Here is a 26,426-nt window from a genome sequence, read left to right on the forward strand (position 1 = left end):
CTTATGCACCATGACACACAGGGTGCAGGGAAATGAATGAATGAAAAACAAGGCAGTGATCTCGTAGATACAGATTATAAGTTAAAAGCACAATAACTTTATTCTAGAGATCATCTTCAGTTTCCACCTACAGCCTTGGAGACACTTCTGGCAGATCAAACACACGAAATACCTTCATTTTTGGTTCCTTCCAATAACATTATCTATACTATTTGGTTTGTGATTTGGAAGAGTATCAGTGTCTCTGCCGTATACTGACTTTGTTCCAGAGCTGCAGTAATAAAATGTGATCAAAATTTGTGAATGGAACTCATCTGCTGTATTGTGTGTTCTCAGGAAAGCGGGTTTGTCTTGGTGAACCTCTGGCCAAGATGGAGTTATTCCTCTTTTTCACCTCCCTCCTTCAGAGGTTTTCATTCTCGGCACCTCCTGGAGAGAAACCCAGTCTGGAGTTTGTCCTGGGAGCTACTCACGCTCCCAAACCTTACCGCCTCTGTGCCACACCAAGATAAACCACAACACACAATGAAACACTGTGTTCTTCTACATTTATGTCCTAAAGCATCAAGAATAGCTGCCGTATGTTTTTCTTTTTCTGTACTGTACAATAAACATAATTTGGAAGTATTTTCAGCCAGTACACATTTTCAATCAACCTTTATAAAATATTAAAGTAATCTCTTGTTTTCAAAGATCCACATTGTTGTTGTTGACAGAAATCACTGGGAATCATGTTCCTACACTCATTTTTACAATAGACAGACTTACAAAAATGTAATTTGTGTGTAAATCAATAAACTGAGATGAACTTTTGCTTCCCGTGCAGACTGCTGTGTGTTAGAGTTCAGACTGCTGTTTCAGTGGGTCACAAGTGACATAATGCAATGACTCTCAGTGGTGCTGATTACTTTATGAATTTATTACACCTGCTTCTCCATTTAGGGTCTGTGAAGACGGAAGTTTGTACAACAGGAAACTTGAATACATTTTGAAAGCTTTCCAAATTTTGTGGTCAATACATCATGTACCAAATTGCTAGCCTAGCCGCGCTAGACAACCCACGGCAACGAATTTAATTCTCTGCCAGGGTGAGTCTAGTTACCCTCCATAAGGCTCGAGGCTGGATTCTCCAAAAACTGACCGGACCAATCACCATGAAGTGTAGAGTCAGAAGGCGGGCGTAACGAAGTGACGACAGAGGTGTGACGATTCTGACAGAAACAACCGGCGCACAATAGAGCTCCGGACGTCACGTGACTCCGTTTGTTTACGCCGCCATGTTGGCAGGAAACTCCGCTTCAAAATGAATGGCGCTGGTAGAAAATTTACGCCGTCTGATTTTACTTTTCATTTTAAATCAGATGATATTATAAAATATACAAACAAACTGGACAAACTAAACATTATCCGATCCATATCATGCCCCCGGTATCTTATTTAAGAATCTTGAGACGGTCGGAGCGGACCTTTTACCGGACCTGCGGTACCCTGACATCTACAATTACCTGACAAATTTTCCTTCATCCTACTCCGGTGAATCTCTTAACCCTTTAAGCTGCAGTCAATTCCAGCCATTTTCAGTACAAAAAATCGATAATATTCTATTTGTAAATAAAAATATGACGAGAAATACAGGGAATATTGGACGCATCGCGAGGTGCATTTCCTCGAAAACGACCTATTCGTGGATAATATGCCGACTTCAAGACATGTTTTGGAAAAAATATTTTACAGGCTTGTGTCGTCTGGATGTCCAAGGTCGGATTATGGCCGTTTTTTGTGGAATATTTTCATCTGTGTGTAATAATGAACCCGGAAATGTGAGTCGCGCTGTGTACGTTGAAGCCGTGTATAGAGAACAGATGGATGGATATTCGTTGTTTGTTGGACAAATGTGTTTATATTACCCGCTGTGGTAATCGCATCTGAAAGTGGTTTACACCGGCGGATTCATGAGAATCTAAGCTTTCCATCGGCGTATAGTGTTTGTATAATCGCGTTTCAGACATTTAGCAAATTGCTTATGCAGATCTCAAAGTGTACCGCGGGCGGGACACTGAAGAGGAACTGAAGCGGAACAACGTATAAAAGCCTTGAGGGGTAAGAGAAATTACGCGATCAGATATAAAGCTTAGGAAACGGATTCTGTACCTGATACAAAGTGGTCGCTACATAAGCGGAATCCGTTGCCTGTGGGTTCCCACCGCTCCGTTTTCTTCTGCTCGCTTCTTGCGCGTTTTATGGCAGTGATCCACCTCTGTCGTCTTTCAGGATCTTTGGGAATCCGATAAAATGCTCTCCCCTTTGCTCGTCCTCGGCTGTTCTGGCATCCCGGGGCGCAACAACTGTCCACCATATGGTGGAACTCTCTGATGTCGACGCTGAAGAACGTTTAGGAGTTAGCTGGCAGTAGTTTAAACAGCGCGCCTTCCTGCCAATATGGCGGTGTTTTGATTTCGACTGTTGCATGCCGGGATTGTGTGACGTCATCTCCCGGAGCTCAATAAACAGTTATCTTTCGACTCGGTTTTGGCCACAGCCCTTAAAGATTTGAAGCTAAAATTCAACTTGAAAGATAAACAAAGGACCGCACTTAAGTCTTTCATTGAGAAGAAAGACGTATTTGGACTTATGCCGATGGGATATGGCAAATCCTTAAAATACCAGTTGGCTCCGCGGCTCCGCTGGTTGGGAAGCTAATGGGACTTAGCCTCAATCCGCCGGCGCTCTGGGAACTACATCAGCCTATTCGTTGCGTTGATTGGTTGTACACCTACCCAATTGCTGCAGAGGCATTTGATAGACAACCTTTTAGCCCGCCTCCCTCCCTGTCGAGCTTCCCTAGACCCTTGTGCCGTCAGAAACATGGGATCTAGCATGGCTAGGCTACCAAATTGTATCACTTTACATACAATACAGCATTTTTTGGTTTTGTTTGTTTGCTTGTTTCGTTTTGTCTAAACAGAAAAGTTATTTTTCTTTACCATAAGGAATGTTTATCCTGAAAATCAGCAATCCTCAAACTTGAGATCTCTTTTATCTTGGCATGAACACGCACTGTGTCAAACTTGTACTGATCTAGCAGCAGTTAGCAGTTACTCTATAAATGCCACATATTAATACAAAATGTAGGTTTATTTTAAATACATATTTGCACAATTTAAATACTTTTTTGTGCTTACTCACTTGTAACAGAGTTGTTGTTTTTTTAATGAGTAAAGGTTATTACTATTCAGTGACAAGCACACCTGCATACGTACACACACATGCTCTTATTTTGAAAGTCTTATAATAAACTCATGAGGACACCTGCAGATCTGTCATCATTCCAGAAGTACCTTTACCTGACTGAACTCTGCTCAGTCCTGATTGCTGCAATTATAGCAAAGAGATGGAGGCAATCCTCTTTATGAACATTCCAGTAACTGTTAAAGGCAAACACATCACACTTCATCTTCATCTCATGGAGGCAGTCTTTTGTTTTGTTTTTCATTATGGGTGCACAATCTTAAACTCTATTGAACACTTTTCTTTCTGGCAACTTCTAGTTTTGGCTTTTCTTCCCTTTCCTACTGACTAAAGATGCCAATCAGGTCTCCACAGTCCTGAACAATAAGCAGATCTCCAGTGGGACGTATGCCTGCTGCAGCACCCTTTCTCTCCCTTGTGATATATTTTCATGGTGACATTGCAAATCTTTTACCTTTTGTGCTATTATGTATTTATTACATCTTCTCAGATGTACTTCAGTGGCACTGGGCGTCGTCCAGTTGTTGACATACTGGTGTCACGATTGTGCATTTGTGCAGATAGACATGTTTTTGTTGCAAATGAGGTCTGTTGTTGCCAAAAAATACAAATGCACCCAGACTGATGGAGCTTTAGTCCAGTGAGATTTCTTATTTCTGAATGGTGCCCTCATTAAAGGAGAGAAATTTCAGACTATGAGTGTGGTTATACAACAGCCTGAGATGTTTTAGAACTCTCACCCATGACCGACTCCTTCATAAAGAAACAATGATCGTCACTCCCTTATCGCTGCTGCTCTGGATTTGGAGTTTTACTGTGAGGGCAGACTAAGTCAGAGTGCAGCTGCTAAAGTATTGCACTATTAAGATAAACCCTTCAGCACATAATAATTAGATGTAGTTAGAAGAAGGAGCTGGATATCGTCTTAAAAATCAATTACAGCTTACAGTCCTGCCCTCCTGCACTCATGTAACGACTCACCAATGCCTTTGAAGACAACTGGTCGATCAGCAAAACTGTGGAACTGGTTTACAAGAGCCTCTTTGACTATTTTGTATCCTGAAGTAAACACCATCCTCTCACTGCCTTTCCTCAAAATGAACACAGGGCTGTACTCTTGAGACAGCTGCCTGTAAAAGCAAATACTTTTCAAAGGAGTCTTATGATAAATGCAGTTTTTTTTTGTCTGAAGTGCAGGTGGAAAGTTGTGAGGCTTCCAGTTTCTCATCACATCAGTCAAAACAGCAATGCAAAACCCAAAAGCAGCCAACTAGTGAAGTTCATTGAATCAAAAATAGCCTGAAAAATCATGATTAAAATATTTTAAATACACTCCTGAGGAGCCACAGTTTAACCCTGCAACTGGTTGAGGAGTTCAGAGGAAGAGGTAATGAGACCCCAACAATGTGATGCAATGATGAAGGCCTCTTGGGGCGCCTGAAGTGGAAAAACAAGACTGAAAAATGAACTCTTCCTGTCAGGATTCTGTCCTGTCATGTCAGCCACGGACCGTTTTATTGTTTTTATGTTGTCCATGCCAAGCCTCAGGTCTGATTTTATCTGGTGATAATGCCATGTGTTTTATGTGTGTTTTGCTCTGGTCCATCTTTCCTTTCCGGCTCTTTCTCTCTGGAAACTAGGTCAGAGTAGCTCCAGCAGCAGCTGGAGCTACTCTCGTCGTTAAGCCAGCACTGGTCAGAGCAGCTGATCCTTATCCCTCATCAATCCATCCTTGACAATAAAAGACCGGTTCAGACGCCCATTTGACGCCGGATTGTTGTACTACTAACCCAGTTAGTTACTCTGCCAGCCAAACTAAGTTTTGAAACTTGTCTTAGTTATTGAACTTCTCTGAGGAGATTCCAAGAGATTAATCCTGTTGTCTTCCTTCATCAGCTTCAGCTGCTCAGAACCTGGAGACCCGGAACCAGCCACAGCGTGGACCACTGCCTGAACAAAGACCACGAGCAATCCACGGGTCATCACGGCTCCGGACCACAGCCTGGACCACCGCAAGGATATGCCACAGCCAAGATCAAGCCAGAGCCACAGCCAAGAGGTCTCCACAGCCCAGACCAAGTCCGAATCTCCGCCAGAGCCACAGCCAAGAGGTCTCCACAGCCCAGACCAAGTCCGAATCTCCGCCAAGAACTCTCAACGCCACGACCCAAGCCCTGACCCACATGCAACACTCCATCCTCTACAATAAAATCCTTCAACTAGATCCACTCCGGTTCTTGTTCTTGCACCGCTTCCTCCGACACAGCGTAACAGAACAATCCGGCCAAAAATGGAAGTGGAGAACATGGAACCGGGACCGGACCAACCAGCCTCCCCCCAGATCATGCATGCAGTTTCCATACATGGACAATTACTGGGCCAGCACAGCAAGACTCTGAAAGATCTGGTGGAAGCCGGCAATCACGTTACATCCCAGCTCCAGAATTTATCGGACCAGATGTCCCAGGTAGCCGCCGCACCCGCAGTACTGGATCGCCATAGCCAGGCTCTTCAAGAACTCGGGGCTTCCAGCCGCCTGTTATCAGACCAAATTGGAAACATCAACACCCAGTTACAACAGATTACCACTGTGTTGACCCAGCTCTCCAGCTCACAGCCCCCTCTTGTCCTCCCACCGAATCCACCACCGCCGATCCCGGAAATGAATCCTTCACCGCCGGGAATATACCGAGAACCCAAGATACCTAAGCCAGAACGCTACGCTGGGGATCAGGGCGCGTGTGGAGACTTTTTAATGCAGGTATCTTTAGTTTTCAGCTCACAGCCACAGACTTTCCGCACAGATGAGCAAAGGATCTCCTATACTCTGAGTTTGCTGACCGGAGCGGCGCTTCGGTGGGGATCGGCGGTGTGGCAGAACAAACGGCCTGCCTGCGCCTCATACACGGCTTTCACCGATGAGATGAAGCGAGCCTTTGATCATCCCGTTCGCGGCCCCGATGCCATGAAGAGACTGGGGAACCTGTACCAAGGAGGACTGAGTGTAGCAGAGTATGCCGTGGAATTCAGGACGCTAGCGGCTCAAGTGGATTGGAATGATTCAGCCCTTCGATTCCAGTTCCTTCGAGGGTTAAGCGAGGAATTAAAAGACGAAATGGCCCGTCGAGACGAGGCGGCAGACCTGAATACTCTCATAGATCAGGCGATCATTCAGGACAACAGACTGCGCGAAAGAGAGAGAAGAAACTCACCAGCTCTCAGGTTCCTCGCTTTCCCCACCCAGTCCAGCCCCGTCCCGGTCCTCGGCCAAGCGGCTCAAGTTCCGCTGGGTCCCAGAACTCGTCTTCACGTACGTATCCCTCAGTCCAGTTGTCCCCGACGCCTGGGGAGGAGCCCATGCAGCTAGGTCGGGCTAGCCTCACCCCGGAAGAACGAGCAGAGCGACTGAAACAAGGAGCCTGCTTCTATTGTGGTGTACGAGGACACCTGGTGGCAAATTGCCCGACCAAGCCGGGAAACGGCTCGGCTCACCACGGTCTGGGGAGATCCGGGTGAGCCAAGTTTCAGTTTCCTCTCCACCGACCAACCTCCGGGTGTCAGCCTCACTTCGGTGGGGAAGACACCAGTCCATAGTCGAAGCACTGGTGGATTCTGGCGCTGAGGGTAATTTTATTGACGCAGCCCTAGTTAGCCAGTTGGATTTGCCAACAGAGCCTATTAATCCACCGCTAAGCGTCCTGTCGCTTAACGGTCGCCGTCTAGCTCGGGTTAGCTCGCAAACGGGTCCAGTCTCGCTTAGAATCTCGGGTAATCATGTTGAATCCCTCAGTTTCCGCATTATGCCAAGTCTGAATTCTCCGGTGGTCCTGGGTTATCCATGGCTTAGCTTGCATAACCCACAGATTGACTGGAGATTAGGGAAAATTCTAACGTGGCACACAGACTGCCATGCTTCATGTCTGGTGTCAGCCCAAGCTCCAGGTCGCTCTCGTCTCAAAGAATCCATTTCACCTCCTGATCTGACCTCCGTACCCGCCGAATATCACAATTTAGCATCAGTTTTCGACAAGGACCGCGCCATGTCTCTGCCTCCTCACAGACCTTACGATTGCGCCATAGACCTCTTGCCAGGGGCTCCCTTACCTAGCGGAAGACTGTACAACCTTTCGAGACCTGAAAAATCCGCTATGGAGACTTACATTAAAGACTCTTTGGCTGCTGGTCTGATTCGTCCGTCCACTTCTCCAGTCGGAGCTGGTACCTTCTTCGTGGGGAAGAAGGACGGAGGTCTCAGACCTTGTGTAGATTACAAGAAACTAAATGATATCACGGTCCGTAACAAATATTCTCTCCCTCTCTTAGACTCAGCATTCACTCCTCTGCATGGTGCCTCAGTGTTTACTAAGTTGGATCTTAGAAATGCTTACCACCTGGTGCGGATACGGGAGGGGGACGAGTGGAAGACGGCCTTCAACACTCCTTTTGGACATTATGAGTATCGAGTCATGCCATTCGGATTAATGAATGCCCCGGCCGTCTTCCAACACCTTATCAACGACGTACTGCGGGACTTCCTGAACCGGTTCGTCTTCGTGTACCTTGATGACATCCTGGTCTTCTCCCGCGACCTGGAGGAGCACCGTCGACACGTGAGAAAGGTTCTCGAGCGATTGCTCGAGAACCGCCTCTTTGTAAAAGCTGAGAAGTGTGTGTTTCATGTGTCGGCGGTGTCCTTCTTAGGTTACATCATCTCCGCGGGGGAGGTCGGGATGGATCCAGCCAAAGTTGCGGCGGTGGTGGATTGGCCGGAGCCCGGGGACCGCAAGCAGCTTCAGCGGTTCCTGGGCTTCGCCAATTTCTACCGTCGCTTCATCTGTAATTACAGTCAGATCGCGTCTCCTCTCACTGCACTCACGTCCGCTACCCGTCCGTTCGTTTGGTCTTCTGAAGCCAATGACGCCTTCCTGAAACTGAAATCCCTGTTTGTCTCTTCTCCTGTCCTAGTTCAGCCAGACCCATCCCGGCAGTTTATCGTGGAGGTCGACGCCTCGGACACCGGAGTAGGGGCGGTGCTGTCTCAGCGGGCCGGTGGAGATGGCAGGATCCATCCTTGTGCCTTCTTTTCGCGCAAGCTGTCCCCAGCGGAAAAGAATTACGATGTTGGTAACCGTGAACTGCTGGCGGTAAAATTGGCGTTGGAAGAATGGCGGCATTGGCTGGAGGGGGCCGAACTGCCATTCTTGGTCTGGACAGACCACAAGAACCTCCAGTATCTACAAACCGCCAAGAGACTAAACCCAAGACAAGCCAGGTGGTCGTTGTTCTTTGACCGTTTTCAGTTTACCTTGGCCTATCGTCCGGGAACCCGCAATGGGAAACCAGACGCCCTGTCACGCATTAATTCCAGAGGGCAATCTTCAAAAACTCCTGAACCCATCCTGTCCCCTTGCCACCTGGCTTGCATCACCTGGAACATTGAATCCGTGGTTGAACGGGCTCGACGGAACCAAGTGTTTCCAGAAGCCGGTCCACCAGGAACTATGTTCGTTCCCGAAGCCGCCCGCTCTGAGGTCATGCAATGGGCTCACTCCAGTCGTTTGGCCTGCCACCCAGGGGAGCTTAGGACACTGTCGGTCCTGCAGCGGCGGTTCTGGTGGCCTACCATGGCTGGTGACAGTCGGCAATTTGTTTCTGCCTGCTCCGTCTGTGCCCAGAACAAGACCTCTACTCAGCCAGACCCCGGTCTTCTTCATCCTTTGGCTATCCCACGACGACCATGGTCCCACATAGCCTTGGACTTTGTCACTGGTTTGCCACCTTCACGCGGTCATACGGTCATATTATCAGTCATAGATCGTTTCTCTAAGTTTGCCCATTTAGTTCCCCTGAAGAAACTCCCATCAGCCAAGGACACTGCAGAACTTTTGGTTCATCACGTTTTCCGGGCCCATGGGATTCCCCGGGACATCGTTTCTGACCGGGGTCCTCAGTTTACTTCGGCTGTCTGGAAGGCCTTTTGCTTGGCTCTCGGGGCCACGGTTAGCTTGTCGTCTGGCTTCCATCCTCAGAGTAACGGCCAGACGGAGCGGCTGAACCAGTCCATGGAGGCCGCCCTTAGATGTATGTCGTCTAGGGAACCCGACTCCTGGACGGAACAGCTCCCCTGGGTGGAGTATGCTCATAACACCCTGCCCAGCGCCGCTACCGGGATGTCACCCTTCCAGTGTGTTCACGGTTACCAACCTCCCTTGTTTCCGGACCTGGAAAAGGATATTGAAGTTCCTTCGGTCGAAGCTCATCTCCGCCGGTGCGCACGCACCTGGCGTCATGCACGCGCCGCTCTCCTCCGGGCATCGCGTCGGTCTCAGGACCAAGTCAACCGTCGTCGGTCCGAGGCGCCGACCTACTTCCCCGGTCAGCGTGTTTGGCTGCGAGCTCAACATCTTCCGCTTCGGGCCTCTCCCAGGAAACTCTCGCCTCGATTCGTCGGTCCCTTCACGATATCCAGAATCATTAATCCTGTCTCTGTTCGGTTGGATCTGCCCTCGTCCATGAAGGTCCACCCCACCTTCCATGTGTCCCAGCTCAAGCCGGTTCGGGAAGCCCCGCTGGCCCCTCCCGTTCCCGTTCCCCCCCCCCTCGCATGCTGGACGGCGGCCCGGTTTACTCGGTTTCGCGCTTGCTGGGTGTCCGCCGCCGGGGTCGGGGTCTCCAGTACCTGGTGGACTGGGAGGGTTATGGTCCTGCGGACCGACAGTGGGTCCCTGTGGCCCGTATTTTGGACCCCTCCCTCATTCGGGATTTCCATCGTGCCCGTCCTGACGGGCCGTCTAGGACGCCGGGAGGCGTCCGTTGAGTGGGGGGTACTGTCAGGATTCTGTCCTGTCATGTCAGCCACGGACCGTTTTATTGTTTTTATGTTGTCCATGCCAAGCCTCAGGTCTGATTTTATCTGGTGATAATGCCATGTGTTTTATGTGTGTTTTGCTCTGGTCCATCTTTCCTTTCCGGCTCTTTCTCTCTGGAAACTAGGTCAGAGTAGCTCCAGCAGCAGCTGGAGCTACTCTCGTCGTTAAGCCAGCACTGGTCAGAGCAGCTGATCCTTATCCCTCATCAATCCATCCTTGACAATAAAAGACCGGTTCAGACGCCCATTTGACGCCGGATTGTTGTACTACTAACCCAGTTAGTTACTCTGCCAGCCAAACTAAGTTTTGAAACTTGTCTTAGTTATTGAACTTCTCTGAGGAGATTCCAAGAGATTAATCCTGTTGTCTTCCTTCATCAGCTTCAGCTGCTCAGAACCTGGAGACCCGGAACCAGCCACAGCGTGGACCACTGCCTGAACAAAGACCACGAGCAATCCACGGGTCATCACGGCTCCGGACCACAGCCTGGACCACCGCAAGGATATCCCACAGCCAAGATCAAGCCAGAGCCACAGCCAAGAGGTCTCCACAGCCCAGACCAAGTCCGAATCTCCGCCAGAGCCACAGCCAAGAGGTCTCCACAGCCCAGACCAAGTCCGAATCTCCGCCAAGAACTCTCAACGCCACGACCCAAGCCCTGACCCACATGCAACACTCCATCCTCTACAATAAAATCCTTCAACTAGATCCACTCCGGTTCTTGTTCTTGCACCGCTTCCTCCGACACAGCGTAACACTTCCTGCTACTCACTGTAAACACATGAACAGGAAACATTGAGGACTTTAAGATAAATACTTTATACAATCATGAAATGCTATTTGACAAACAACTTTTCAGTGAATAAAGAGTGAAGTATTGAGATCTCTCCCTGGAATGTTCCACCATCATCAATATGTAGACTCACCTCTGACCTGGCAGTTTTACAACCATTATTCTGAAACCTGGCAGTTTTACAACGATGAGGCATGTGAGTCTGGGGTCATTAACGGGTCATTAGCCATGTGACAATGTGAAAACACACATCTGAGACTTCAGTCAGTAAGAACTGCAAAAGCCTCTTACATGGTCTTCAAGAACCAAAATCAAATCCACGCATGCACATGGAGAACATGCAAACTCCATGCAGAAGGATCCCGGGAAGGCTGGGTAGAATTGGACCAGGCATCGTCTCCCTGCAAGGCGAAAGTCCTAACCACCACACCACTGTAAAGCCCCTCGCACAAACAAAATAATATAAAAATATGTTCTTGATACAACTTCTGTTCTCCAAGAAAACTAAGGTGCAGCACATACACTCCCCTCCAAAAGTACTGGAACAGTGAGGCCAATTCCTTTATGTTTGCTGCAGACAGAAAACATTTGGGTTTGGCATCAAACGAGGAATCAGAGACAAGAGATCAACATTTCAGCTTTTATTTCCAGGTATTTACATCTGGATCTGATACACAACTTAGAAGATAGCATTACTTGTAACGGAATACCACATTTTTAGGTGAGCAAAAGTATTGGAACAGATAGATTTAAAATACATTAAAGTGAATAAGACTTAATATGTTGTCGCATATCCTGTGCTTGCAGTAACTGCATCAAGCCTGTGGCCCACTGACATCACCAAACTTTTGAATTGTTCTTTTGTGATGCTTTTCCAGGCTTTCACTGCAGCCTCTTACAGTTGACGTTTGTTTTTAGAGGTTACTCCCTTCGGTCTCCTCTTTAGCAGGTAAAATGTAGTTCTGTAGACTTTAAGTCTGGAGCTTAATTTGGTCAGTCTAAAACCTTCCACTTATTTGCCCTTGATGAACTACTTTGTTGTTTTGGCATTATGTTTTGTGTCATTATCTTGTGGCACGATGAAGGATCTCCTAGTCAGTTTGGCTGCATCTTTCTCGAAATTGGAGACTTTTTGGCTCTGGCTTGAGTTCAGCTGACCTGCTGACATTTTCTATGTGGTCGACCCAGCTAGCAAGAGGGTCTTCAACTGAAAACTCCTCTCTGTCGCACCCAAAGCCTGGACTTTCCCAGCACTTTTTTCAGAAATATGACCCATCTCTCAAGGACTGAAGCTGGCGAGAAAACTTGCATGTCTCGGGCTGCATCAATACTCTCCTGGCATGGGAAATTCACAGACACAAGGGATGTGCTTTGTGTTGGTCCTTGTCATGCAAAGAGAAGCTGGACTTATGAGGACAGGTATGAACAGAAGATTTCTTCTTTGGTTTGGTGCTTATACCAACGTGAGACTCATGACTTACAGAAACTTGAAATCAGCGCACTACAGACAGCCTCACTCATCAAAGTGGTCGCGATTACTAACACCAGAAGGGGCACTAATGCTAACTACAAGCTGGCAGTACCCTATGGAAAACTGAGAAAACTAACAGTAGCAAGCTACCCTGTCTCAGAAGAAATTGATTCAGCAAAGTGAAGAGTGCAAGAACTGAGGGATGAAGATGCTTACATGTCTCACATATTTCCTCACAGATCATCTGTTGCAAAGGCTTAATAGAGGTGTCTTCAGTCAAGACAAGCAAGGAAGTGATATTAAATAGAAGGAGGACAAAGAAGCTGGTTTTGATATCAGCAATTTGTGTTTTTGCACTGTGGACCTGTTTGGTGCTGGAACTGAGACTACTACCACTACTTTACTGTCAGGATCCTCCTTTCACTCCCACCTGACATCCCTTAAACCCCATCCTGCCTTTTTCTCCTCATCTCTCCTGGTGCGTTTCTCCTGTTCTCTCTCTCTCTCCCCTGACAGATTTATGGGAGAGATGGAGGGAAGACCCCAAGGACTCCATCATAACCCTGGGTCGCAAGCTAGCCGGCCAGCGACCCTGGTTAGCCGGCCACTTACCGGACTACATCCACGAATTCCTGAATGCTCCCCTGACCGACCCGCCTGCTGACTCCCTTGTCAGCCAACCGGACCCTGTTTGTTCCCCCAGGCGTGGGGTCGGCCGCAAGGAGACCTGGCCGTAGGAGACGCGATGCCAGGAGGTGCCGTAGAACCCCGCCTCCAGTCCCTGAGGCCCTGTCCCCTGAGGACCCACCGGCTCAGGCCCTGTTCCCTGAGGATTCACCGGGACTGACCCGGCCCCCTGTCAGGCCACTGACCTGGTCCCCGAAGTGGTCCCTCCTGTCTGTCCGGCCCCTGGGCCATCCTCCGGAGCAGTCCCTCCAACCTGTCTAGTCCTCGGACCATCCCCCGGAACGGTCCCTACTATATGTCCAGCCCCAGTCTGTCCTGTTCCCAGGCCGTCATCCGGAGCGGTCCCTCCTGTCCGTCCAGCCCCCGGGCCGTCTGCCGGAGCGGTTCCTCCTGTCCGGCCTCGAAGCCGTCCCCCTGAGCTGACCCTCCGTCCTGTCCATCCCCGGTCAGTCCGGCCTTCGGGTCGTCCCCCGGAACGGACCCTCTGGCCTGTCCATCCTCGGCCGGTCCAGCCTTCAGGCCGTCCTCCAGACGACCCCTCCAGCTAATTCAGTCCAATCTAGTCCAGTCCCGTCCAATCCAGTTCTACTTCACCCCAACATAGTCATTAATGCAAGCAGTTCAGCCCTCATCCTGTTCCAGTCCAGTCAGTTTCCCATTCCAGTCCAGTAGTTTCCCAGTCCAGTCCAGTCAGTTTCCCAGTCCAGTCCAGCCATTGTCCTAGTTGTTCTAGTCCAGGTCCAGCTCCAGTCCTTTCTGTCCCTCTGGTTCCTCCTGTCCTTCCAGTCCCTTCTCTCCCTCCTGTCCCTCCAGTTCCCCAATCCCTGTAAGTCCTTTTAAATCCTCTGTCCCTTTAGTCCCTTCAAGTTCCACTCTGAGCCCCTCCTGTCCTTTCAGTCCCTCCTGTCCTTTCAGTCCTTTCAGTCCCTCCAGTCCTTTCGATTCCCCTGGTTCCTCGTGTCCTTTCAGTCCTTCCAGCCTCTTCTGTCCCTCCAGCCTTCCAGTCCCTTCAGTCCTTCGGGTCCTTTCAGTCCCTCCCGTCCTTCCCTCCCGTACTTCCCTCCCGTCCTTTCCTCCCATCCTTTCAGTTCCTCCTGTCTTTCCAGTCCCTCCTGTCCCTCCCGTCCTTCCCTCCCGTCCCTCCTTTCCTCCTGTTCTATCGGTCCCTCCTGTCCTTTGAGTCCCTTGAAGTTCCCCTGGTTTCTGTGTGTGTCCTTGTCAGCTCCCTGGTCGCCCCATCGGTTCTCATCCTGTCTGGGTCAGTGGGGCGCCGGGAGGCGCCCGTTGAGGAGGGGGTACTGTCAGGATCCTCCTTTCACTCCCACCTGACATCCCTTAAACCCCATCCTGCCTTTTTCTCCTCATCTCTCCTGGTGCGTTTCTCCTGTTGTCTCTCTCTCTCCCCTGACAGCAGAGCAGATGAGGGAGCAGCTGAAGCCATTCCTTCAATCAGCCACCTCCGCCAGAGTCTGAGCAGCTGACAATCGTCCTTCTCATTATACACTGACAATAAAGGACCGGCTCATCCTGCAACACCCTGCCAGATCGTTAGACTCGACTCACCTAGTCAGTTGCCTTCTCGCCTTTTAGTTCTGCCGTGTAAGAAACAGACCTCTAACCCTGTTTTTCCTGTTCTCGCCAGAATCTGCTGCTCCAGACTCCAGCCTGCTGTACATCACCGGTTTCCCTCCTGGACCCAACCTTTCCCCAGAACGATTACCGAACCATCCCGGTTCTGATCACTCCAGTTTGCCCTGCCTGCATCCTAGCTCTCCTGCTCCTTTTCCCCGCTTCCTCTCCAGCCGTCAGGGATCCCAAGATTACCCGGCGCCGCACTCTGCTTCCCCTCCCGGAACCACAACGGCCCCCCATCCCCGATCCCCGGCTGGAACTCTGCCTACCTGGTAACACTCCTCGCTTCCCCTGACAAGACCCCGGCTCTCCACCTACCAGATCCACTCCCTCTCCGTACAATAAATCTCTTCCTTAACTGCATCTTGTCTCAACCATGTGCTCTCTGCTCGGGTTTCTTCCCGTTGTGTGACATTTTACGCTGGATAAGTACACAGTCCCAAAGGTACACAATCCACAGGTAACACTTAAACATGAAAATGAGATTATTACCAAAGAACATGTGAGAAATGCGTCAGAAATGACCGAATAGATATGGGCCACTGATAAGAACCTCTGTAATGACTTCTAATCTGGGACTCTGTTTTATAAGTTAATTATAACCCTTTCAAATATTGAGAAATACAAGACCGTGTCCTCTCATTCTTCACTGGTTATTCTGGGCTGATTATTCCTGTAGTCTGGGCAGTGTACAGAAATGAAGTCCAACATTAGTTATTCTTCTTCTGTCCACTTAAGCAAAATGTAACACCATACTGAGTAGTTATTCTGTAGACTTTCATTTCTTCCTGATTTTTTGTATGATTACCTACTGGAAATGTGTCCTTTTCAGTAAAGTGAAGCATATTTATAAAACTCACCAATTTATGTTGCATTAAGTCTTAAAGTCATGGATAACTAAGGGTGAGGCTTACTTGACTGAATGGTGGGTGCCATCATGCACCATGACCCAGAAATGTTTACATGACGTGACTCAACTCCACTCACATGTTCCACCTCATAGTTAACTTTTGTATTAGTTCAGAGTTAGGAGGAATCCTGTCTGACCAGATGTGGGCTGTGGGTTTATTCATTCATTTGCAGGATTTGTTGATGTCATGTCCTTATTTTCAATGATGTTGAGAGTCCATTAGAAACAGAATGAACAGGGCAACGATATGATTAACCTCAGATCACATTCTAAAGCAGCTACATTCAGGAACAGGGTAGTTTGTAATCATGGTTTTGAACTGATCCACAGACACTGCAGTTTAATAGTTTCAGTTTCAGTTGTAAAATGTTGTAGGAATGTGCAGCACAAAAACTAAAGCAAAACATTTTTTAAGTGCATGTGTGTTATATCAGCAAATATCCTGTACACATAAGTCATTTATTTATTTATAGTGAATGCTAATATCGGGCACCTTGATCCTTCCTTTCCATTACTGATGTTATAAAATTCTCTTTGCTACAGGAGACAAAAACATTTTCCACCCTAGCAGCCTACCACAATGAGAATTTAAAGTGTTACTGAGGATTTAGACTGTGTGGTAAAGCAACTCTGGGATTTTTTTTCACTGTATTCTTCATTTTAATGACAGTATTTATCTGCCTGCATGTACGAACAAAGGTGAGGTGAAGTCACTTGAATGGGCAGATTAAGAGAGACTGGGAGGAGTCAGTTCATTTCACTGAACAACTTAAAAGGAACGAGTTTCCATTTACACATAGCAGAGTTCAAACGAAGAAATGGAGGCAATACTCAGTGTTCTCGGCTTGGAGTGGGTCGATGGCAGAAGTTTATTAATATTTTTCTGTGTTTTTCTGCTGCTGGCTGATGTTTGGAAGAACAGAGTGCCGAAAAACTTCCCTCCTGGACCGTGGGCTCTGCCTTTTATTGGTGATCTGCATCGCATCCAACCTGCAAGACTTCATCTGCAGTTCACAGAGGTATGAATCTATATGGTAATAGGAATAATAGTAATAGTAATGTTATTAGAAAAGAAAGAGTCTGAGGCTTCAGAAACATCAAACAAACTGATGTGTGTTATTTTCACAAAATGATTAAATTATGAATTATTTTCTGTATTTTGGGGACAAAAATGAATATTTAAGAAAAGTTGTGACTGTGAAAGAAACATTTCAGAGCTTCTATATAACAAGATCAGGCAAAGTCTGATTGGAAGCAGAGGAAATCATTAACTCACTTCGAGAAAAACAGAAAAGAACAACAGAGATAGTTTTCACGTCTTGGAGTAAAAGTAAAAATACAGCAATGTGTAAATACTCAACTGCAGTGCATTGCTTCTTAAAAGCTTGTTATATTATAAATTAATGAAATATGTAAGACAATCCAGATGCAGAGCAAAAGGTATAATATTTCTGTCTGAAATCTCACTGAGTGTACAAGTAACATAAAATGTAAATGCCCAGGCACAAGTAAATTTAAATTATACTTAAGTACAATACTTGAGTAAATCTCCTCAGCTGCTTTCCATCATTGAAAACAACAAAATCAAGCACATTGTGACACTCAATTTACCTCCATCCAAAGAGAAATCATTCATACAACATTCCTTCAATTAGAATTAATCATTAGTCCTCTGACTTAAAGTGAATTAACAACAATTTTAATATATTAAAAATGTAAAGAATAAACTGTGAATTTAATCTCCTTCGGTTTTGGAGGCAAACAAAACAAGAAACGTCGAAAGGTCATATTGTCCAATTAATTTGTGCCATTTTATTGGCAAATCAAACAATCAGTCTAAAAAATAGAACCAGCTGATCAATCAGTAACGAATACAGTTGTTATTTGCAGCACTTATCTGTATATTTGGCCGTTACATAAATGCAAGCAGCTATGATTGGGTTCATTGAAGGGTTCAAATTCTGACAGGGAGGAGAATCATTGAGTCCAGTATGCAATCTATAACCGGGGAAAAACAGAGTAATCCTGTGAGCAGATAATCAAGGGGAAAGGAGGGAGCAGAGACGGGAACGAGGTGAGTCCAAGACGAATGAGCCAGCGACCACTGAGAACAATGGCCGGGCTTAAATACAGAGGGAGAACAGGTGAAATGACTCTGAGCTGATTGTGTCAGGTGACAGCAATCAGTGACCAAGAACAAAGAAAGCAGAAAGCAACAGACAGGGGGAGACAGAGAAACCAAAACACAGAAGGAAAAAATGACAACAAGTGCAGAATCCTAACAGATTGTTCATCTTGTGTGTCACCTCCTGCAGCTGATAGTGTTGATTTAAATGGTCAAATACATTTGTTGTGTTGCCTTGCAAAGTGGCAACAATTGCAACTCACTGATGACACAATACCTGATTTAAGACAATGTCATCCTTTCTATTTGAGGAAATAATGTTCTGACAGATATCTGATTGTGACAAATAATGTTGAAATGATGTGATGTTCTCCCATAATGCACTTCAAAAATTAACCATATTTCAGGAGAGAAGTTGGGGGTTTGCAGTAGTTTTCTGAAAAGAACCTCTCGAAGCTTAAATATCAGTTACATTTTATGTCATTTCTGCATTCAGTCATGAACTGTTTTTTTTCTTTTACATGTCTTCATAGTTCTAGCTGTCCTCCTCAGACAATATGTCATCTCAGTGTTGCATCACATATTGTTATATGATCCATTGTGCAACATGCAGAAGAAAATACAGATGTAAAAGTAAGACATTTAAGAAGAACTTGACCTCACATGAGTCACCACAACATCAATCTGCTGTCTGTGTTCAGTTTGCAGAGAAATATGGAAACATCTTCAGCCTTCGTCTCTTTGGTGGAAGGATTGTGGTCTTAAATGGCTACAAAACTGTGAAAGAAGCTCTGGTCCAACGAGGAGAAGACTATGTAGATCGTCCGTTTTTACCTTTGTCTGAAGCGATATCTGGGAAACCAGGTGATGTTTGTTGCATTTTGTTTCAAAATTAGGTGTTTTTTGTGAGACCACTTGCATTAAATGAGTTCTGATCTAATGTCGTTTTGTGTTTCCAAAAGCAAAAGGCATTGTGATGTCAAATGGTCATCTATGGAAGCAGCAGAGGAGATTTGCTCTTCATACACTCAGAAACTTTGGTCTGGGCAAGAAGACTCTGGAGCTTTTCATCCAGGAGGAGTGTCGATATCTCACGGAGGAGTTTGCAGATCAGCAAGGCACAAAAACTATTTTACAATGATATATTACTCTTCACAATCTAAGACATAGACATGATTTTAATTTTCACTCCAAATTGGCAACACAAAAGCATGCAACATGACATTTCAGATCACAAACTAAAATATGGCAGCACTCATAGTTTAAAGGAATATCTGCATTCTCCATATTGGAGCTAAAACAATGACTCAGAGGATCAGTGTTTAGCACCCACACCTTGCAACATCCCCGGTTCATGTCAAAGCCTTGGCCTGGGATTCTTCTCTATAGAGTTTGCATGTTCTCCTTGTGCAGTGTGGGTTCTCACCGGGTTCTCTGGCTTCCTCCCACAGTCCAAAAACATGCTGAAGTTAATTGGTCACCCTGTGATAGACTGGTGACCTGTCCAGGGTGTCTCCTGCCTTCACTCTAAGTCAGTTGGTTTAGACTCCAGTCCCCCCATGACTCTAATGAGGATTAAGCGGTGCATAGATAATGGCTGACTTCCACAGCTCTAAGAACTTGTCTATATATGTCGAGTTTGTATCTACTATAGAAGCTGATACTGCTCTGTAACCTACTAATGTGGACACAACATTTACTACAGAGACAAACTTTGTATAGCTTTAAAACCATAAAAAGCACACAACTTAAAGGACATGTATTATACCTTTTTTGACAAAGTTCCTGTGTCTGATCTATATTTTCTGTTTATTTTGCAGGAAAGCCTTTCAGTGCTCAGAAAGCGATCAACAATGCTGTGTCCAACATCATCTGCTGTTTGGTGTTTGGGCATCGATTTGAGTACACTGATCAGAAGCACCAGACTATTCTCAGCCACTTCAATGAAGTACTGTACTTACAGGGAGGTATATTGATTCAGGTGAGCCACCAGCATCTAACAATATTATTTCAATCAGAATTCATGCTGAACACATCCAGTAAGTGAAATGTGGATTTTAATAACAAAATTGTAAAACGCTTCCACTTCAAATAAAACAGATACAACACTGTAAAAAATACTGTTACATAAAACATTCTTCATTTAAAATCCTCTTTTAAGTAAAACTGCATTGACTATCGTCACCACCAAGTACATCGAGTATCAAAAGTCACAAGTGCTTCTCTACCCACCGATGATTTAATTAGACAGAAATGTCAGAACTGTTTTACACCTGTCAGATGATTTAATAACTGTCTTCCTGCTCTGTAGATTTACAACATGGTACCCTGGCTGATGAAATGGCTGCCTGGACCTCATCGGAGGACAATTACTCTGATGCATAAAATCATGGACTTCATAGAAATCAAGATCAAAGAACACAGAGCAAATCTCGACCCCTCATCACCAAGAGACTACATCGACTCCTTCCTCATAGAAATGGGAGATGTGAGTGTTTCTGTGTCTTTGTTTTGTGTTTGTTCTTTGTGCTTTTCTAATTAAATATATTCACTAATTCCTGCTTCCATCTACTCTGTCATCAATAGAAGGAGGACAAAGAAGCTGGTTTTGATGTCACCAATTTGTGTTTTAGCACTATGGATCTGTTTGGTGCTGGAACTGAAACTACTACCACTACTTTACACTGGGGGCTGCTGTACATGATGTATTACCCTGACATACAGAGTGAGTGTTTCAGTCATATCTGCCATGGCTGCATCTTTTTTAAGCATCTTCCTCTGATTTAATATTGTCAGAGATCAATCACTGCTCAGTCCTGAATTGGGGAAGAAGATGTGTGATGTGTAATTTCTCCTCTCAGTCATCTTTTCAGCACAAACACTGATATAGTTTTTTCATGTCACTTTGTGCAGAGAGAGTCCAGGCTGAGATAGATGCTGTGATTGGTTCATCCAGACAGCCCTCCATGACTGACAGAGAAAACATGCCCTATACTGATGCAGTCATCCATGAAATACAGAGAATGGGCAACATCATCCCACTGAACGTAGTCCACATGGCAAGCAGGGACACCACACTGGATAAGTACACAATCCCAAAGGTACACAATCCACAGGTAACACTTAAACATGAAAATGAGATTAATTACCAAAGAACATGTGAGAAATCCATCAGGAATGATCAAATAGATATGGTTCACTGATAAGAACCTCTGTAATAACTTCTAATGTGGGACTCTGTATTATAAGTTAATTCTAAGTTACTGAAGAACCAACTGGGAATTTCTGCATTAGTGAGAAATTAGGTAGAGATGAATTTATAATAATTTGTTAATCAGCTGAATAAACTCTCAATGTTTACTAATTAATCCAACATTAATTCTTCTTCTGTGCACTTCAGCAAAATGAAGCATCATACTAAGTATTTCTCTGCAGACCTTCATTTCTTCCTCATTATTGCATTATTACCTACTGCTAATGTGTCCTTTTCAGTAAAGTGAAGCATCTAGTGAGTAGTTCCTTGCAGCCTTTAAAGTTATTCCTCAGAATTCTCACTCAGCCATATTGACATTAATTTTGTCATTTTGTATAATATGGTAAAATGGTAAATGGTTGTATTTATATCGCGCTTTTATCCAAAACGCTTTTCATGATATGTCACATTCACCCATTCACACACTGATGGCGGGAGCTGCCATGCAAGGCACTAACCACGACCCACCAGGAGCAATTAGGGGTTAGGTGTCTTGCTCAGGGACACCTTGACGTGAGCTCAACGGGCCGAGGATCAAACCGGCAACCTTCCAGTTACAAGACGGCCACTCTACCCACTGAGCCATGCCGACCAAATAGATATCAGAGCTACAAACACAGACAAAAGAAAATGTAACACACAATGTTTGTACTGATTCGGTTCAGCTCAATATTTGAAGTTGGACTTCTGTGAGAAGTAGTAGCAGTTGAGTTTAGGCTGTTAGTGTATTGAGTGTTTTCATGTTTACAGTGTCTAGCAAATACAAATTTACAAATTAATGTGACTTACCAAGAAATTGTCAGTGACATACTGACACCGATCACTTTGGAATTCATCCAATTAACAAAATTTCTATTGCTCAGTTAAATCACGTATTTTCAGAAAGCATCGTTACTTTGTCAACTCTTTCAAAGGTCACGAATGAACTCAACTTTTAATCCAACGTGGATCAGAAATTATTACTTTATTTTTGTTTGTATCACAAACTATTATGTTTAGAATATTTTTTCAAAATTCAGGTTAATTAACCTTTTTTTCCTTCAGGGCACCATGTTATTCGCTACACTGCACTCTGTCCTGCACGATGAGTCGATGTGGGAAACTCCACACTCCTTCAACCCTCAGCACTTTCTGGACCAGGATGGGAAATTCAGGAAGAGAGAGGCCTTCCTTCCTTTTTCTGCAGGTGAGTCAGTAGTTATAGTCCTGTAACATGCAGCTTTAGCCAAGAGCTATGAAAAGGCCAAATGACAGAAAGATAAAACATGTCATTGTGTGGCATCAGTTGTTTTTATTAGTAACCACTCACTTGGAGTATCTGATGTACATTTGTATTTATTTCAACTGGATGTGCATGTGGTGAATATAACCTTTCCCTTTTACGATGTTTTATTGAACTTACATTGCTATTTAAACTCTGTTCTATGTTAGTTACATATACAACTGGTTTTTGCTGAGAAGGTCTTTAATAGAAGACAAACAACAAATTAGATTTAGATATCACTTTTCTTTTCATGTCTAAGATCATACTCTGAGTTTTCCACTTGTATTTGGTTGTTGATCGAAGGAGGTTTAACAGCTCCTTGGTAATCACAGGTCCTGGTTAGTGTTTGATAAGGGTCACACCCACAAACAAACACTAAAGACAATTTAAGGCTGGAATGTGTTTACACACGTGGACAAAATTGTTGGTACCCCTCAGTTAAAGAAGGAAAAACCCACAATTCTCACTGAAATCACTTGAAACTCACAAAAGTAACAATAAATAAAAATTTATTGAAAATTAAATAATCAAAAACAGCCATTACTTCTGAATTGTTGATTAACATAATTATTTAAAAAAACAGCCCTATTTCATTAGTTTGTTTTTTTAAATAATTACGTTAATCAACAATTCAAAAGTGATGGCTGATTTTGATTATTTAATTTTCAATAAATTTTTATCTATTGTTACTTTTGTGAGTTTCAAGTGATTTCAGTGAGAATTGTGGGTTTTTCCTTCTTTAACTGAGGGGTACCAACAATTTTGTCCATGTGTGTATATCCAGTTCAAATGACTCCAACATCTGTATCTTGCTGAATGGTCACTATAGACCCTGATCTAACCTGTAGATGTTGTGAACTATCATCATGGGCAGCTTATGCACCATGACACACAGGATGCAGGGAAATGAATGAATGGAAAACAAGACAAAGAAGGTAAAATCACCATCAGTGTTTCCAGTGGATTACATTCAGTTTCCATCTATGGCCCTGGAGAGACTTCTACCAAAATCTATAAATTTTGGGTTTCTACCATTTATCATAACATTATCTAAATGATTTGGTTCATAATTTAAGGAAGGGATCAGTGTCTGTACATTATTCTGACTTTGTTCCTGAGGTGCAGTAATAAAATGTGATTAAAGTGAATATCTTATAAAATGAGTGAATGAAGCTCATCTGCTGTATTGTGTGTTTTCAGGAAAGCGGGTTTGTCTTGGTGAACCTCTGGCCAAGATGGAGTTATTCCTCTTTTTCACCTCCCTCCTTCAGAGGTTTTCATTCTCGGCACCTCCTGGAGAGAAACCCAGTCTGGAGTTCAACCTGGGAGCTACTCACGCTCCCAAACCTTACCGCCTCTGTGCCACACCAAGATAAACCACAACACACAATGACACACTGTGTGCCACTACCTTGATCTTATTTTGCATCAAGAATATGTGATAAACATTGCTGAACGAATTTATTAGACCAGCTGTCATAAAAACAAGAAAACACAAATATTTTAGAAAACTGTCAAAAAAAAGTATTTCAAATTAAAAGTTGTATTGTTATTTATTAGGAAAATAACAAACTGGAACAAATAAATAGTCCTTATTCACATATATTAACCAAAAATCTCAATATTTAGTTTGACTTCTTTTTTCCCTGGTAACAGCTTGCATTCTTGTTGGAACTGTTTTTATGGACTTTTCAACAATCTCTTTTGTTATTAAGTTCCAAATAGTTTCTACCTGTTCGCAGAGACTTGCTTGAGAGGAAACCATTGTGCGATCTGTTTTTGAATTTATTCAATCAGAGATCTGTTCAATAGGATTCAAGTCTGGACTTTGACTTTGTCTGTGTTGTTTCTACAAATGGAACCTCGTACCATAATGGAATCTCCTCTGACTTTCTCTGTGCAGTGCTTCGAGCATCAAAACGTTCTCCAGCATTTTTGGGGACATAAACGTGACGATGCTGATCAGAGATTTCAAACTTGGACTCGTGTGTCCAGGGTACCTTCATTCAGTCATCTCCAGTCCAGTGTTTGTCCTCCCTGACAAGTCTGAGGCATTTTTGGATGTTTACAGCCCTCAAAATGGGTTTTCCTTCTGTCTCTATTACTTAAAATCTTGAGGTTTCTGACATGTGCTTCAGTTAGCTTTTGATTTCAGCCTCTTCCGTGGCTCATTTTGCAAGTATCAGTGTGCAGTCAGGTCAAAGTCTTGCTCTGTTTGTCTCAAAGACCATCCAGCATCATGAAGTGCTTTATTTCAGACTCTGTCTTTCTCAGTGAGTTCCCTACGCTTCACAATTTTGAACATGAGTAAGGAATTTCAAACAGAATTCACATTTTTGGACCCAAATTTGAGCCAGTAAATTGGAATTCTCTGAGAGGTCAGAAATTAGTCAAGAATAACATAGAACAATTCAAACATTTTTTCTGTTCAGGAATGCAAGCAGATAACTGTAATTTGGCGTCTCAATCAAAAAATAATGATGGACTTGAATATTTTTCTGCTCTTTTGTAAAACAGTAAATGTAAAAATTCCTGGTTGACAACACTGTATTTTACACTGGGTGGTGGTCTGATCAGTTCGTTAAGCTCTGTCTGTCACAATTTGAAAAGATTTTCAGCCAGTGGACTTCTTTTATAAACCCTTATACTTTACTACAGTAATCTCCTGTTTGCAAATATCTTATAAAATCCTGTGAATATTTTACTTTTTACCAGAATTCACGGCCCTGTATTCACATTGAGAGGAGTCAGTGAGAAGATAATGTTCATTTAAGGACTCAAGATGATCAAACAGGCTTCTGTAAACCAACTCAGTAGTCAGTTAGAACTTAAGGAACTTCTTGGATGAGCAATGAAATGTCTTCAAGAACCAAAAAGAGAGTTGTCCAGTTTCTTTAAAGCTCTGAGGATTACCATGACCTGGATGACTGAGTATCAATACACACATATTCAAATACAGATTGTGTAGCAGCTGGATGTTTATGAAGATGTATGCAGCACATTTATTTTCACATAATGACATTACTCCAGCTTGTCTTCTAGAATCAAAGGTGCAGCACTGAAGGAATTCAGTAATTAGCAATAATGTCACAGTTTTAATTTTTTCAATAAATTTTTAAATCATTCATTCAGTCTTGTTGTGTCCTGTTTTACTTCTTTCACTCACCAGAAGTCTTCAGTTTCTGTCCCTGTTGTCAGCCTCCTTCCTGCTATACCCACCTCACCTGCTCCCAAACACTTCCCCTGTTGTCACTCTGCTCATCAGTACCTCTGTATATGACCTCCAGCATTCCAGCGTTCAGTTACAGCAGAAATAAACATGATAACAGCCTACTACAAACAACAGCTTCGGTCTCTATTGCTAATTCCATGTTCATGACAACTGTATGTTGCAGTAAGTCTTAAAGTCATGCATAATTAAGGATGAGGCCTCTCTGAGTGAAAGGTGGATGTCATTATAGGACGGTCCATGACCCAGAAATGTTTCCATGACGTGCCTCAACTGTACTCATGCTCCATCTCATTGTTTACTTTTGTATTAGCTGAGATTTAGGAGGAGTTGTGTCCAACCAGATGTAGGCTGCGGGATCATTCATTCAGTAAATGCTTTTTACAGGAATTATTGATGCCATGTCCTTATTTTTAATGATGTTGAGAGTACAATCAAAACAGAATGAACAGGGTCAGGGGATGATTCACATCAGATCACATTCTAAAGCAGTTACATTCAGGAACAGGGTAGTTTGTAATCATGGTTTTGAACTGACCCACAGGCACTGCAGTTCAAAGTTTTAGTTTTAGTTGTAAAATGTTCTATGAATGTGCAGCACAAAAACTAAAACAAAACATTAATTTTGGTGCATTTGTGTGGATTATATCAGCACTTACCCTGGACACACAAGTCATGTATTTATTTGTGGTATAAGCCTGCCAGTGACTGATAATATCAGGCACCTTGATCCTTCCCTTCCATTTTTGATGTTATAAAATTCTCTTTGCTACAGGACACAACAACATTTTCCACCCAAGCAGCCTACCACAATGAGAATTTCAAGTGTTACTGAGGATTCAGACTGTGTGGTAAGCAACTCTGGGATTTTTTTTTCACTGTATTGTTCATTTTAATGACAGTATTTATCTGCCTGCATGCAAGAGCAAAGGTGAGGTGAGGTC

At 44.4% G+C, this 26,426-nt stretch overlaps 2 protein-coding genes and 2 long non-coding RNA genes across 12 annotated transcripts in view; 2 read left to right on the forward strand and 2 right to left on the reverse strand.

The window, feature by feature from the left end:
• The window catches only part of LOC110964951 (cytochrome P450 2J2-like), a 228,538-nt gene that overhangs the window by 40,163 nt on the left and 161,949 nt on the right, over window positions 1-26,426 (reverse strand). The window lies entirely within an intron of this gene.
• Window positions 1-26,426, forward strand: part of LOC110972462 (cytochrome P450 2J4-like) — a 70,836-nt gene that overhangs the window by 36,836 nt on the left and 7,574 nt on the right. For 7 of the 9 annotated variants that reach the window (XM_051947133.1, XM_051947130.1, XM_051947129.1 and 4 more), the window contains exon 9: window positions 337-813. The exons of 1 other annotated variant lie outside the window; for it this stretch is intronic. In XM_051947133.1, the coding sequence (XP_051803093.1) occupies window positions 337-512 (176 nt within the window). In that variant the 3' untranslated portion in view covers window positions 513-813. Of the gene's footprint in view, window positions 1-336; window positions 814-23,453; window positions 25,381-26,426 lie in introns of those variants that run through there. One more of the 9 variants, XM_051947131.1, reaches the window with a different exon arrangement.
• On the reverse strand, window positions 341-23,699 carry LOC127533613 (uncharacterized). Its single transcript, XR_007941374.1, has 2 exons — window positions 23,576-23,699; window positions 341-458 (listed from the first exon to the last, which is right to left on the reverse strand). It is a non-coding gene; the product is annotated as an uncharacterized LOC127533613 (long non-coding RNA).
• Window positions 10,077-10,826, forward strand: LOC127533618 (uncharacterized). Its single transcript, XR_007941379.1, has 3 exons — window positions 10,077-10,395; window positions 10,499-10,661; window positions 10,714-10,826. It is a non-coding gene; the product is annotated as an uncharacterized LOC127533618 (long non-coding RNA).

Source organism: Acanthochromis polyacanthus, chromosome 4 (assembly GCF_021347895.1).
Source record: "Acanthochromis polyacanthus isolate Apoly-LR-REF ecotype Palm Island chromosome 4, KAUST_Apoly_ChrSc, whole genome shotgun sequence".
In the NCBI taxonomy this organism is placed as follows: domain Eukaryota; kingdom Metazoa; phylum Chordata; class Actinopteri; family Pomacentridae; genus Acanthochromis; species Acanthochromis polyacanthus.